Consider the following 16,673-nt stretch of genomic DNA (forward strand, 5'->3'; position numbering starts at 1 on the left):
AGCGTGGCCTTTCGTTCAGCACATTCACTGGTTTTAAACGCGATGCTGAATCTGTACTCCGTTGACGTCGTTATGTGGAATGAATTACCTGGCACTCTAGCAGTCAACCGAAATCGAATTCACCTCTTCTGGTGCATTTACCACTCATATTCCCTCGGAAAAACTAATATGGGGCGGGAGTTTGGTTGACGTATGGATCCAGACTGGACTTCGGGATGGACTATTCTGCTAATAAGCTCTTTGTAAGCCGGAAAACTTTGCTGATCGATCACTGTTGTGTCGTCCAAATCGATGCCTCTGCTATAAAAAGTGAGGTAGATGGGACGCTACCCGCCGTTGTAACTGTAAAAGAATTTAACATCTACCAGATAGTCAAGCGGCTATCAAAGCTATAAGAATTTCCAACGTTCGTAACAAAAGGGACCAACATAAAAGTGTAGAAGTGAGCTGTTTCCTTTTTCTGCAGTTGCTTAAAAATATCACTTTTTTATACTCAGCTGAGCAGAGCTCACAGAGTATATTAACTTTTTTCGCATAACGGTAATCCGTAACGACATAAACTAATCGAGATATATTTAGACTTCTATATATCAAAATGATCTGGGTGATAAAAGAAATTCATTTAGCCATGCCCGTCCGTCCGTCCTCCCGTCTGTCCGTCCACCCGTCTGTCCGTTCCTTCTGTAAACACGATAACTTGAGTAAATTTTGAGGTATCTTGATGAAATTTGGTACGTAGGTTCCTGGACGTTCATCTCAGATCACTATTTAAAATGAACAAAATCGGCCTACAACCACGCCCACTTTTTCGATATCGAAAATTTCGAAAAACCGAAAAAGTGCGATAATTCATTACCAAAGAAGGATAAAGCTATGAAACTTGGTAGGTGCATTGACCTTATGACGCAAAATAGAAAACTAGTAAAATTTTGGACAGCGGGCGTGGCACCGCCCACTTTTCAAAAAAGGTAATTTAAAAGTTTTGCAAGCCGTAATTTGGCAGTCGTTGAAGATTTCATGATGAAATTTGGCAGTAACGTTACCCCTATTAGTATATGTGTGCTGAATAAAAATTAGCAAAATCCGATGAAGAACACGCCCACATTTAAAAAAAAATGTTTAAGTCAAATTTTAACAAAAAATTTTATATCTTTACAGTATATAAGTAAATTATGTCAACATTCAACTCCAGAAATGATATGGTGCAACAAAATACAAAAATAAAATAAAATTTCAAAATGGGCGTGGCTCTGTCCTTTTTCATTTAATTCGTCTAGAACACTTAATGCCATAGGTCGAACAAAAATTTACCAATCCTTGTGAAATTTGGTAGGGGCATCGATTCTATGACGATAACTGTTTTCTGTGAAAATGGGCGAAATCGGTTGAAGCCACGCCCAGTTTTTATAGACAGTCGACCGTCTGTCCTTCCGCTCGGCCGTTAGCACGATAACTTGCGCAAAAAACTTAGTTCACGTACTTATCTGAAGTCACTTTATCTTGGTATAAAATATGGCCGTAATCCGACTATGACCACGCCCTCTTTTCCGATATCGAAAATTACGAAAAATTAAAAAAATGCCATAATTCTGTACCAAATATGAAAAAAGAGATGAAACATGGTCCACATTTTGGTCGATATCTCGAAAACGCCTTCACATATACAACTAAGGGCTACTCCCTTTTAAAACCCTCATTAATACTTTTAATTTGATACCCATATCGTACAAACATATTCTAGAGTCACCCCTGGTCCACTCTTATTGCTATAACTCGAAAAGGCGTCCACCTATAGAACTAAGGCCCACTACGTTTTAAATAATCATTAACACCTTTCATTTGATACACATGTCACACAAACACATTCCAGGGTTACCCTAGGTTCATTTTGCTAAACGGTGATTTTCCGTTATTTTGTCTCCAAAGCTCTCAGCTGAGTATGTAATGTTCGGTTACACCCGAACTTATCTTTCCTTACTTGTTTGAAATTATCTTTGAAACCATATGCCGAACATTTCTAATGATGTTTATTTTGGCTTTTGTGAAACTTACCGTTGTGATGTTTTAAAAATGCTATTGTCGACTTGAGCACAGTCGATTTGTCCATTTTCCGATTCGACGTTGTTATTAATGCACTCAAATCATTCACCAGCGAATTGAATTGATCTCGTCGCTTCTTTTCGCTAAGATTTCGAGATTTTCTGGAATAAAAGGAGAAAAATAGATATTAAGGACTGCGTTCGAAAAAAATTTCTTTCGATTTACTCCATATGGAAACTTTTTTCAGAATACTATTGGAAATCCTTGCCAAAATTTTACTTAATTTTGTTGCTTGTAAAGCTATCGCATATAGAAAAAATCACGACCACCCTAAATTGGCTCATTTAATTGAGAAATTTTAAACCTTACGCATATATCCGCCCAAAGTGGCAATGCACCAACAGGAGAAGAAAATACATGCGCGAAATGAAAGCTAATAAGGCTTTGTCCACTTATGCTGAGCATCAGCTTCGTAAGGTTGGATTAGGTAATATTGAATGAGCCCTAGCAACAACTGATCCCACGTACAGTTCATCCAACTGAACTGATCACGTGGTCAATTTATCCCCCAGAAAATTAGAGCCATGCATTATTTTATTCTCTCCCAATCTTGTTTGCTCGCTTAAAGTACAACCTTTGGGAGATGCGCCGATTTTAGCTTGCTGATTCCAATTCTTTCTAGAGTTTGTGGATGAATTTTCCGCGGGATGAATTATCCGAGGGATGAAATGTCCGTGGTATAAATTGTACACGGGATGAATTTTCCGGTAAATCACCCAACGTAAAATTCATCATACGAACAGTTCACCGCAAACGTTTTGTGCAGAAATTATGTTAAGCTCGTGGGCCTGTAGTCTTTGGGGTACAAAAAACTTATCTTTCCGCCGTAGCAAAATGACACCCGAAACTCACGAAGAGTGTGGACATGAAGAATAGTTCTTTGACCATTCAGTTCCGTTAGAATTGGGAAGGAACGAGTCATCAAGGAGACTTCCTTTCTTGCGTTTTATTAAATCTCATGCTAATACTATAAGTGCGTACTTGCTGCAAGAAGCTTAACAAATAATAGGTCCCCATGCCCAGATAGAAGTTATTGAAAACAATTAAAAAAATTTATCACCGGACAGATTGTTCCCGTAAACATGGAAAAAGCAGCGGCTTTTGTTGATTGGCAAGGAAAAGTTAGTCAGAACCCACAATCAGCCGTTAAATATAACAAATATTACATTAAATAGTCAGCTATTTAGGAGTTGATGGCAAACATCACATCGAGGGACACACAGCAAACGGATGCTGCTGGTGGGAACCACCATATCTATGTTGTACGGATCTGTGTTGTGGGCAGAAAAATAATAGCTGTAAGCTTCTAAATTCTGTACAACGAATTGCAGCTCTGAAAGAACCGTTCGTGTATTGCAATGGGTGCCCCAGACCTGCACGTAGATAAAATGCGGTCACAAGGTGTGACGGTTTAAAAGTGGGTGGTTTTTAGTCCACGGCAGCATTTTTATTTTTTTGCTGAGATGTAGCTGTCTTTTGCTGTGACCTGTCATTTGAAGACTTTGCCAAAAATAACTTTTTTTACCCCATTATAAACCAAAAATAGGTATGTGATTTAAAGTAGAGCTATTTGTGTAACAATGCATGCAGTTTCGCTTGACATTAATTTGCGTCTATATATACCAAAAAAAAATAATTAAAAGCATACGCACAAGTGTTCCCTGGAAAAATCAGTTTACTTACATCATAAGTATTTGTATTATATGTACGTGTAGTTGTTTCTTAATTTGTTTACTTTTCAAACTGGCAAGCTGCATCAATCACTACCACAATTCATATTAAATCCATGCACACATTCACATTCATACGTACGCACTTGTGTTGGTGTATGGACAAATATGCATATGTAACTTCCTTTTAAGCAAATAAACAGCCACTTTCGGGCCGTCGGTGTGTGGATGAGTTTTATTTCAGGTGAAATGGCAAATGCGATGCGTTGTTGTCGTTTGCATTTAATTCGCTACAATAGATCGGCCCGTTTGTATTTGACAGTTTATGTCAAAATAGAAAAATTTCCATACGCTTGAAATATTACGACATTATGAAATAGGCAAGCAAAACGCTGGCGAACTAACAATGGGACGTCTTTCGAGAATTCATATGTATGTACATATATGTGTGTGTGTATGTGTACATTTGTTCTTTTTCAGGTGATGTTATCCCACATTCATCGTATTTCATACTGTTATCCTTTTCAACAAAATCCGCGCGACAAGCAAACAAATAAAGTATACATACGTACATATGTCTGATCAATTGTTCATTTATATTTTATTTTATTGTTATTGGTATCTACTTTGTGTTCATATCAATTGAGATTTTTTTGATATGTAAACATTTCCGGTAACGGTTTAGAGGAATACAGACAGTAAGCGTAAGTCTTGTCACTAGACTATTGCGTAAACAGGGAACAATGTACGTGGTAGAAATGATATTTATTTTATGATTTATGATCGATTTATTTTAGTTGAGTTGCCGTCGAAACTTTGTTCGACGAGTTTTCGATTTGTTATCGAAATGTTATAAACTGGCTAAATATAACAAAAGGGTTTGATATTTTTCGAGTTATCGGTTTGTTATTGTAAAATTACCGATTGTTATTAATTTGTCATTGAAAAGTTATCGGTTTATTGGAGTTTAACCATTAATATTGAAGGAGACGTTTTACCGAAAAATTATCGGTTTGTTACTGAAAAGTTATCGACATATCGCAATGTTAACAATAGCTTATCGCAAATTTATAGATATTTTACCAGAAAAGTTATCGATTGATTGGAGTGCAACCAATTTGTTATTGAAATTTCATCGATTTATCGGAGTTTGACCAAGTTTTAATCGAAGAAATATCGACCTTTTACGGAATGTCAAAGAGTCGTGTACTTTTTACCGAAAAATTATCGGTTTGTTACTGAAAAGTTATCGACATATCGCAATGTTAAGAATAACTTATCGCAAATTTATAGATATTTTACCAGAAAAGTTATCGATTCATTGGAGTGCAACCAATTTGTTATTGAAATTTCATCGATTTATCGAAGCTTGACCAAGTTTTAATCGAGGAAATATCGACTTTTTACGGAATTTTATTGGGGCCTTACAGAAAATTTATCGATTTCTTATGGAAAAGCTAATTTCGAAAAATTGTAGAATTGTTATCGAAAATTTATTGTTTGTTACGGAAAAGTTATCGACTTATCGTAGTGTTAACAATAAGTTATCGAAAACTTATCTATATAATATCAGAAAGTCATAGATTTGCTACCTAAAAGTTATCCATTAATCGAAGTGTTACCAATAGGTTAGCGAAACGTTATTCGTCTGTAATCGTAAGCCTATCAATTTATTTTCTATTCGAAATACATAATATCGTAATCAAATGTATCGAAACACTATCAATTATTTATTTGAAATTTATGGATACATTATCAAACAGCTATCAATGTGTTATCAAAAAGCTATCGAACTTTTATCGAAAAATTATCGACTTTTTATCGAAGCGTTGTGGGCTTATTATGGAAAAGGCATATATTATTTAACTAAAATTTTCGTTATCCTAGCGAAAAGTTATGGATTTGGTAATAAAAAGCTATCGATTTGTTATAGAAATGTTAATGATTTGTTATCGGAGTATTAACAATTTGTTATAGTCGTATTATCAAAGATTCTTTAATTCGTTATGAAACTGATAAAGATACAACTTCAATAAAAATCGATGACACATCTGTAACCCTTCGATAATAAACCCATAAGAGATAAAAAAGAAGCCGATGACTATGCGAAAACACTCAGATAACTGAGTGATAATAAGCCATGCGGTATCGGTCATGACTGACTTTATGTTTACACATTCAACTTCACAAGTACTTGGTACCCACACCCTTTTTTATTATAATCCCATATTACATAACACAAATGTCTGTCCTTAGTTTGGGTATTATTTTGCCTATTTAATTGAATAAATTTAATTAAAGCAATATTATTGCTTTGGTGTTAATTATATCAATCGGAATTTAAATATTTTCTTATTAATTTGTTGTTTGCCGGCATTTCGGTAGTTTTCGATTTGTAATTGATATGTAATTTGTTTGTTTTGCTCGTTTCTATTTTGTTCTACGTGCCTTTGATAATATCATCCTGAGGTATTATATATGTAACTAATGCGTACGGCACTAGGCCTGCTTCTACCGACGATATTCTTTGTGTGGTTGTGGTCAAATTAATTTCAAGCAGCCTTAATTTGTAGCTTCTTTTCATTTATTCCAGCACAATTATATCAAATTTCAATAACTTCGTGACACTTCATACTGATAAAACGCAATTAATTAATAAGTTTGGAAATTTTTTTACACATTTTTTTCATTAACTTTCTTTTTCAATTTCTTTCATAAAAGCTGCAGAATAATGTAATGAATGTTGTACTTAATTTTGTTTAACTAATATATATAATGCGTTCTCATAATAGTCCGACAGCTGGTAACGCTTCTAGGCACTCTATCATATTGTAACGAATTTTGTGAAACTCCACTTATTTTACACCTTCTACTAATGTCCGTATCGCTAAATTGTTGAATAAATAACTCCAATATTCAATAGTGCAAAATGGTCTTTATTAGACTACTTTGAAAATACTTCACAATAACACTTATACTTCGCAACTGATAGCGTGCTTAAATCAAACTGAATACGGACTACTCATGACAATACACTACTTCTGCCGCTTTTATAATCTTCCTCGTTCGCATACTTCTAGGCGTTTCTTCTTCTAGAATTTACTGCTTAGTTACCAGCTATAAAATACAGATGCACGTATATAGCTTATCGCATAGCAATATGCGCGTGTATAGTTGAATAATAATGATTGCATACTTTTGTGAGTGTCTCAGATATATGCATGTGTTTTTGTGCATATCTCTCCGCTTCTTGTATGTATATATGTCTAGACATAATTATTGGTTTGTTTATGTATATACAAGTGACTGCTTAGTATCGGCTTAGAGATGATAGTATGCCTAAGTGTTGCTAATATTCGTCACACTGCCCTTCACCTAAGTCTGATCGTTCCGATCAGACAAATCTCTCGATCTAACCGCTGCTAGCATACCCAAATGAAACACCCTTCTAATTCGTGGTTTCCCAATGGTTTGTATGCGGTAGATTGTATCACTGATCTTCTTCACAACTTTGTACGGGCCTTCCCAACTGCAACGAAATTTGGATGGAACACCTTTCCTCCAGTGAGGGTTGTATAGCAGTACCAAATCTCCCTCCAAGAAACCTTCCGAATTATAGTTCTTGCCGTACTTGTATTTCATCCTACTACTCATTATCCTGGACCGTTCCCTCACACTATGTTCTTTGGCCAATGAACTACTTCGCAGAGCTTGATCTTAACGGATTGACTTTGCATCATCAGTATCATCTTGATGCTTCACAACAGTAGTGCGCGCTGGCTTGGTACCATCCTTACATTCTTTCTGGGAAATTCTCTCCTTTGTCTTAGTGCTTCCATTAGGGTTTGTCAATGACAGCGTTTTTCTCGCGGGTATCTTGGGTTTTGATTTGTTTGGCCCATTAATTCCATCAACCTTTGCCCGATTTACTTTCTTTGACTTTTGTGGTCTCTGTTGAATCTCCTCCACCAGCACTCGTTTACTGCTGAACCCATTCTCCAAACTGAAGTTAAGTGCAATATCCTGGTTCTTATAGCGCATAATCCTTCTATGCACATCGATCCTGATGTCGTGGTCAACTAAGAAGTCCACTCCCAATATGACTTCATCAACAATCTCTGCCACAACGAATTTGTGTAGAATCGTGACCTTTCCAATTAAGACCTCACATAACACTTCTCGTTGGACTTGGTTATACTCGCTAGTGACCGTACGCAACCTTGCTCCAGGTAATAGCTTTGTTCTCCTGTTGACCAAATCAGATCGGATTAAGGAATGAGATGCGCCCGTATCTACAGTCAGTAAACGCTCCCTGCCACCCACATTTCCTCTGACGGTAAGACTGCTTGATTTCCTTCCAATTTGGAACACATATATCTCAGGACATTCAATAGCTGGGGCAAGTTTTCGATCTCTACATCTGACTCGCTCTTGCTTATCTTCTCCAACTTTGCGTTTACGACCAGCAAAGTTGGAACTACCAGGACAGGTGCTGCAATGACGAGCAATGTGGCCTGGGTTACCGCACTTGAAACACTTCATAACTCCGTAATTTTTCTGTTGTGATCCCTTCAGCGCCTCCAATATTGTGTTCACCTAGTCTGGCCTTTCTACTTCCACACGGCGTGCTTTGAAAACTCGCTTACACAGAAGCGACGCTGTTTCCTGAATCAGAGCATGTGATGCCGTTTCTTCGAGTGTAGGTTTTGGGTTTGCGTATGTAGCTCGCTTCGTTTTGACATCCCGTATGCCATTTATAAATCTCTGAATCTTTACTCTTTCAGTATATTCCACGGGTGCGTCTGCATTTGCGAGATGAGCCAATCCTTCCACATCCCACGCAAACTCCTGCAAAGTCTCATTCGCTTTTTGGTAACGGTTTGGCAACTCAATTTGGTATATCTGTTTTCTATGCTCGCTTCCATAACGTCTCTCGACAGCGGCCATCAATGCTTCATAACTGTTCCGTCCGTACTCTGGAATTGTCTGTAAGATTTCTGCTGGAGGCCCTTTCAACGCCACGAGCAGTGCAGAAACTTTATCTTCAGCATTCCAATTGTTCACTGCCGACGTCTTCTCAAACTGTAGCTTAAAGACTTTGAAAGGAATATAACTGTCAAAGGATGGTGTCTTTACCTTTGGATTACTCGCTGAAACTGCTGGGCGATTTATTTGCAACTCCTGTATACGACCTCTCAAAGCTTCTACCTCGGCCTCAATTTTTTCCTGTCGGCCACTGAACTTTCTTACTTACTTAATTGGCGCTTAACCATCTAAACGGTTATGGCCGTCCAACAAGGCGCGCCAGTCGCTCCTTCGCTCCGCCAACCGGCGCCAATAAATCGGCGGTAATATGTGCACAGCCCAAGGAAACTTCTCAATTCATGCAGATTGTGTTGTTTTGGCCAATCCTTTACTGCCTCTATCTTTTCATTCGCTGTACGGATACCTTCTGACGTTACCTTGTGACCCAAATAATTTACTTCCTTTTTAAACAACGCACACTTGTTGGGACTTAACTTCAGACCAGCGCCAGATATTCTCTGGAAAACTTCCTCTAAGTTTTTAAGATGTTCTTCAAAGTTCTTGCCCAATACGATGATGTCGTCCAGGTACACCAAGCATGTTTTCCAATGTAGTCCTTTCAATACCTGATCCATGAGTCTCTCGAAAGTAGCTGGTGCATTACAAAGTCCAACATGCATCACTGTAAATTGCCAAAGACCATCACCGACACTGAAGGCTGTTTTCTCTTTATCTTCCTCCTTCACCTCCACTTACCAGTAGCCGCTTTTCAAGTCCAGCGTGGAAAACCATTTCGTACCAGATAGCGAGTCCAGAGTGTCGTCAATTCTTGGCAATGGGTAGCTATCCTTTTTCGTTACGTCATTCAACTTCCGGTAGTCCACGCAAAACCTCATTTTTCCATCCTTCTTCTTTACAAGTACTACCGGTGAGCTCCATGGACTAGCTGATGGTTCGATGACGCCGCTGTCGCTCATTTCTTGTATGATTTGGTGCGGCCTGGTTTGGAACCATCCTGGTCAAATATGTTCGCGTTCTTTGGGAGCAGTTGTTTTGCCTTACTCTGATATGCTTCCTCTAGCCCCTCCGTCCATGCCATGATGGCATTTGAAAGATTAGTATTACTAGATGAAACGTATTCCTGGAGCTGTTCACAGTTAATAATTACTTCAGCCTCTTAGAATTTTCCCAAAATAGCTCCTTTGGTCAGTTAGAGTGGTGACTTGAACTCATTGAGTACTCTTACCGGAATACGTCCATCTTGTTTTGTCATAGCCAGGGTTTTTCCTAAAAGTATGTTCGGTGCTGATTTGTTTGCTGCTTCGAAACCCCACAGTTTGTTTGTCCCACAAGCTCCATCAACCTTTGCCCAGATTACTGCTTCGGATTTTGGTGGTATTCGCTAACTCTCTTCCACCAGCACTCGTTTACTGCTGTAGCCTCTCTCGTAGCCGAAATCAAGTGGTACATCCATGTTCTTATATCGCATCGTCTTGCTTTGCATGTCGATCTTGATGCCCTGATCGATTAAGAGGTGCACTCCAATTATGATTTCATCAACAATCTCTGCCACTATAAAATTGTGTACTACCGTGACGTTCCCAATTGCGACTTCACATGCTACTTCACCCAGAACCGTGGTGTCTTCTCCAGTGGCTGTACGCAATCTTGCTCCACGCAATGGTCTTATCTTCTTGTTGACTAAATCCGCTCGAATGATGGAATGAGATACACCCGTATCTATAGTCAGTAAACGTTCCTTTCCACCCACATGTCCTCCGACAGTAAGATTGTTTGACCTTCTTCCAATTTGCGAGATAGAGATTATGGGGCATTCATTTGAGGGAGCCAGCTGTCGCCTCTTGCGGCTGACTCGCTTTAGTTTAACGATTGAGCGGACTTGGAGATTTGCTCATCTCCTTCAGCTCTGCCTTTACGGCCACCCACATTGTTGGAGCTATTGGGACCGGTGCTGCAATGTCGTGCAATATGACCTGGGTTGCCGCACTTGAAACATTTAATAATTCCGCAATTTTTCTGTTGTGATCCCTTCAGTGCTTCCAAAATTGTGTCTACCCACTCTGGCCTTACTACTTCCACACGATGAGACTTATATGCTAGTTTACTCAATAGGGAGGCTGTTTCCTGAGTCAATGCATATGATACCGTTTCAGCAAATGTCAGCTTTGGGATTGCGTATGTAGCTCGCTTCGTTTCCACGCCCCGTATGCCATTTATAAAACTCTGGATTTTTACCCTCTCGGTGTATTCCACGGGTGCGTCAGAATTTGCGAGATGAGCCAATCTTTCAACATCCGTGGCAAACTCCTGCAAAGTCGCATTCAATCTTTGGTGACGGTTTTGCAACTCAATTTGGAATATTTGTTTTCTATGCTCGCTTCCATAAGGTCTCTCGACAGCGGCCATATATGCTTAATAGATGTTCCGCTCTCCTTCGGGAATCGTCTGTAGGATTTCGGCTGCTGGTCCTTTCAATGCCACGAGCAGAGCTGCAACTTTATCTTCAGCATTCCAGTTGTTCGCCGCCGACGTCTTCTCAAATTGGAGCTTAAATACCTGGAAAGGAACAGAACCATCAAACGTTGGGGATTTTACCTTCAGAGTAGACTTTGACGTTATTGGACGGTTCAATTGTAACTCCTGAATACGATCTTTTAAAGCATATATCTCGGCCTCCATTTTATCTTGTCGACCACTGAACTCTTCCTGAAACTGCGTTAGTTTCTCTTCCATACGCGATTTTATTTGTGCAGAGATCTGCGATGATACCTGTGCTGAATTTTGTGTCGACATTTCTGATATACGTGCCTCTTGTGCTTCAATTTTAGATGTTATTTCTGACAACATTTCTGAGATACGTGTCTCCTGTGATTCAATCTTCGCTGTTATAAGGTTCTCCTGCGATTCTACTTGTTTTTCAATCTTGGATGTTATGCGGTCCTCCTGGGATTCCATATATGTCTTCTGTTCTTCTTGATGACATATTGGTGGATATTTGTGATGACATTTCGGACATTTGTGCCGATATTGGAACCAATATCATGTTCAAGTCTGTGTTCGCCATTGTCTGCGGTGTTTCATTTTTCTCCTCCAATTTTGTTGTCTCATCGCCATCAAGATGAAAGACATACTCTTCCACGTCAATTCCTTCTAATTCCATTGCCTCTCTTTGTCGTGCCTGAAGTTCGAGTTTAATCCCGGTTGTATTCAATCCTTCTTCAGTTGCTGGATCTTCAATTCACTGAACTTTGCCATGTCCTTGTTGTCCTCTGGAATTTATTCAACAATTCCTCTTCTGACACCAATTGTAACGAATTTACTGCAAATCCTCTTATTTGCCCTTCTGCTAAGTTCGAATCACTAAACTGTTGAATAAATAACTCCAATATCGAATAATGGAAAAATGGCCTTTATTAAAGTACTTCACAATAACACTTATACTTTGCAACGAATAGCTTGCTTAATAACCAAACTGATTGATAGCTCAAATGAAACTAATTTTTCGCCTCTACTGTCGCGCCTTTTATACTTTTTGATTTCTCATTGCATACTTCTAGGCTTTTCAATTCCAGAACTTACTAGCTAGTAATCAGCTACAAAATCGCCAGCCACAACTACGGTTATAACTTCTCATTTGAGTAATACTTGCACAAATGATTGCCCTCTCTTGTGAGCAATTCAGATAATATATATGCATGTGTTTTTGCATTCCTTCTCCGCTGCTCGTATACGTACCTATGTGTAGACGCAATTATTGATTCGTTTATTGTAGATACATAATGATTGATCTATGGATGTGCATGATATCACTGTTTAGCATCGGCTTAGAAATGGCAGTACCCCTTAGTGTTGCTAATATTGTAACAATATATTACAAAACCAAATTTGGTTTAGAGTTTAAGTTATAATAGTTTTCTACACACTTGTCTACACTTGTTTTTCCAAAAAAAAAAAAAAAACAATTAAGGACGGGACTGTCTTCGGCTGTGACTTCATACCTTTCATGAATGAGGCTGAACAATAATCTTATACCGTTCGTAATCTTCGAACAATTGGATGTATAAGATAAGAAATATATAGTGAACAGATCTACATACCTAAACGATTTTTAAGATAAATATAAAATAAAAAACAGGTAGGTACTTTGTGTGAGGATGCAAAGTTTCAGGTTTTTTGTGGTCTGCGTGTAAAAGCTATGACTACGAATCACGTATCTCAACAATATATGACGTAAACGTAACTATTTGATGAAATTTGATGAATTTTGAAGCTTCTAGCCGTAAAAAAGGGGCAAAAATGACAGTTTGTATGAAGTATATAATATATATACCACCGATCTCTATGATTTTTTCAGATAAAAATATATGCTATACACGTAAGTATTTGGTGAAATTTGAAGCTTCTAGCTGTTAAAATGAGGTAGAAATTGCGCAAAGTTTCTTATCTGAACAATCGGTTGTATGAGATATGTACTATATATACCACCGATCTCAATTATTTTTCCAGACAACAATATATGCCATACACGTAAGCATTTGGTGAAATTTGAAGCTTCTAGCTGTTAAAATGAGGTAGAAATTGCGCTAAGTTTCTTATCTGAACAATCGGTTGTATGATATATATACTATATATACCACCGATCTCAATGATTTTTCCAGACAACAATATATGCTATACACGTAAGTATTTGGTGAAATTTGAAGCTTCTAGCTGTTAAAATGGGGCCGAAATCGCAAAATATATATATATATATACTATATATACCATCATATATATATTATATTGTTACGAATATTAGCAAAACTAACGGGTGCTGCCATCTCTAGGCCGATGCTAAGCAGTGACGTGAATTCACATCAATAATTCAATCATTATGTATCTACATAAACGAAACAATAATTGCTCCTACACATATGTACCATGTACGTATACGAGCAGCGGAGAGTCAATGCACAAACACATGCATATATCTGAGATACTCCTGAAAGTATGCAATGAGAGAAGCTATAAAATCGTGCAATTGTAGTTACAGCTGAGAAGTTTAAGAGCTGATGGCAATTAGTAGATTCTGGAAATGGACGCGCCTAGAAGATGCAACCGTTGAAATCAGAGAGTATAAAAGTCAGCAAATGTAGAGGCGCTGGAATTCAGTTTGATTTGAGCTATCCAGCAGTTTCGATTAAGACGCTATCTAGCGAGCCATAGCAGTATTATTTTGAAAGTCAGTTTCAATTAAGCTATCAATTTGGTTATTAAGCCAGCTAGTTGCAAAGTATAAGTGTTATTGTGAAGTACTTTAATAAAGGCCATTTTTCCATTATTCAATATTGGAGTTATTTATTCAACAGTTTAGTGATACGAACTTAGCAAAAGGGCAAATAAGAGGATTTGCAAGTAAATTCGCTACAATATATATCACCGATCTCTATAATTTTTGACACAATAATATATACTATATACGTAAGCAATCGCTGAAATTTGAAGCTTATAGCTGTTAAAATGGGGTAGAAATTGCGAAAAGTTTCTTATCTGAACAATCGGTTGTATGAGATATATACTATATATACAACCGATCTCTATGATTTTTTCAGACAACAATATATGCTACATATGTAAGCATTCGGTGAAATTTGAAGCTTCTAGCTGTTAAAATGGGGCTAAAATTGCGAAAATATATATATATATACTATATATATTGTTACGAATATTAGCAAAACTAAGGGGTGCTGCCATCTCTAAGCCGATACTAAACAGCGCCTTGCATGCATATCCATAGATCAATCATTATGTCTACACATACGTAGGTCCACGTAGCTGAGAGTAACGCACAAGCACATGCAGATATCTTATCTGAAATGCTCCTAAAGGTATGCAATTTTGATGGTGGAAGTGTCGCTCACACATAAAAGCGCATGGGGTATGAGAGAAGCTATATAAATTATACATCTGTAGTTGTAGCTGAGAAATTTATAACTAACTAAGTAAATTCTGGAAGCGCCAAGAAGATGCCACGAGGAAATCACAGAGTATAAAAGCATCAGCGTTAGAGGCAATATGGGCAATTTAAGTTAAGCACGCTATCTGTCGGGCAATAGATCAGTTTCATTTGCGCTATCAATCAGTTTGGTTATTAAGCAAGCTATTCGTTGCAAAGTATAAGTGTTATTGTGAAGTACTTTAATAAAGGCCATTTTTCATTTTTCAATATTGGAGTTATTTATTCAACAGTTTAGCGATACGAACGTTGGCAGAAGATTGCAAATCAAGGGAATTGCAGAAAATTCGTTTCAATTGGTGTCAGAAGAGGAATTGTTGAATAAATTCCAGAGTTGCAAAGCACAACAAGGACATGGCGAAGTTAAGTGAATTAAGGATCCAGCAACTGAAAAGGGAGTTGGACGCCCGTGGCTTGAATACAACCGGCAATAAACTCGAACTTCAGGCAAGACTACGAGAGGCAATGGAAGCAGAAGGAATTAACGTGGAAGAGTATGTCTTTCATCTTGATGGCGACGAGACAACAACAAAAATTGAGGAGAAAACGAAACACCGCAGACAATGGCGAACACCGACTTGAACACAATATTTGCTGCAATATCTGCACAAACGTCGACAGTAACATCCAAGATGGAAACTCAACTAGAATCACAGGAGGCTCGTATAACATCCAAGATGGAGGCACAGGAGGCACGCGTCCCAGAAATGTCGTCAGAAATAACATCTAAAATTGAAGCACAAGAGGCACGTATATCAGAAATGTCGACACAAATTTCAGCACAGGTATCATCGCTGATCTCTGCACAACTAGAATCGGGTATGGACGAGAAACTAACGCAGTTTCAGGAAGGGTTCAGTGGTCGAGAAGATAAAATGTAGGCCGAGATAGATGCTTTAAAATATCGTATTCAGGAGTTACAATTGAACCGTCCAATAACGTCAACATTTACTCTGAAGGTAAAATCCCCAACGTTTGATGGTTCTGTTCCTTTCCAGGTATTTAAGCTCCAATTTGAGAAGACGTCGGCAGCGAACAACTGGAATGCTGAAGATAAAGTTGCTGCACTTTTCGTGGCATTGAAGGGGCCAGCAGCCGATATCCTACAGACGATTCCCGAAGGAGGGCGGAACAATTATGAAGCATTGATGGCTGCTTTAGAACGACGTTATGGAAGCGAGCATAGAAAACAGATATTCCAAATTGAGTTGCAAAACCGCTACCAGGAAGCAAATGAGACATTGCAGGAGTTTGCTACAGATATTAAAAGATTGGCTCATCTTGCAAATGCGGACGCACCGTGGAATATACTGAAAGGGTAAAAATCCAGAGCTTCATAATTGTCATACGAGATTTGGAAACGAAGCGGGCTACATATGCGAATCCAAAACTAACATTTGCTGAAACGGTATCGCATGCACTGACTCAGGAAACAGCCTCACTTTTGAGTAAGCCAGCGTACAAAGCTCATCGCGTGGATGTGGATAGGCCAGACTGGGTAGACGCAATTTTGGAAGCATTGAAGGGTACGCAGCAGACGAATAATGATGCAGTCAAATGCTTTAAGTGTGGAAAGCCAGGGCATATTGCGCGTTATTGCAACACCAATCCTAATAGTTCCAACAATGTGGATGGCCGTAAACGCAAAGTTGGAGGAGATGAGCAAGAGCGTGTCAGATGTAAAGAACGAAAACTTGCCCCAGCTTTTTAATGTCCTGTGATATCTGTGTCGAAAATTGGAAGAAAATCGAGCAGTCTTGCCGTCGAGGGAAAGCTGGATGGGAAGGAGCGTGTACTGACTATAGATACGGGCGCATCTCATTCCTTAATCCGATCTGACTTGGTCAACAGGAGAGTAAAAC

At 38.4% G+C, this 16,673-nt stretch overlaps 1 protein-coding gene across 2 annotated transcripts in view; it reads right to left on the bottom strand.

Moving 5' to 3' along the window:
- Positions 1–16,673, bottom strand: part of Clk (circadian locomoter output cycles kaput protein Clock) — an 81,546-nt gene that overhangs the window by 11,262 nt on the left and 53,611 nt on the right. Inside the window, exon 3 of one of the 2 annotated variants that reach the window (XM_067790244.1) lies at positions 2,053–2,201. The exons of the other annotated variant lie outside the window; for it this stretch is intronic. Within the exon in view, the coding sequence (XP_067646345.1) occupies positions 2,053–2,201 (149 nt within the window). The remainder of the gene's footprint in view (positions 1–2,052; positions 2,202–16,673) is intronic. 2 annotated transcript variants of the gene reach the window in all.

Source organism: Eurosta solidaginis, chromosome 5 (genome assembly GCF_040869045.1).
Source record: "Eurosta solidaginis isolate ZX-2024a chromosome 5, ASM4086904v1, whole genome shotgun sequence".
Classification (NCBI taxonomy): Eukaryota; Metazoa; Arthropoda; class Insecta; order Diptera; family Tephritidae; genus Eurosta; species Eurosta solidaginis.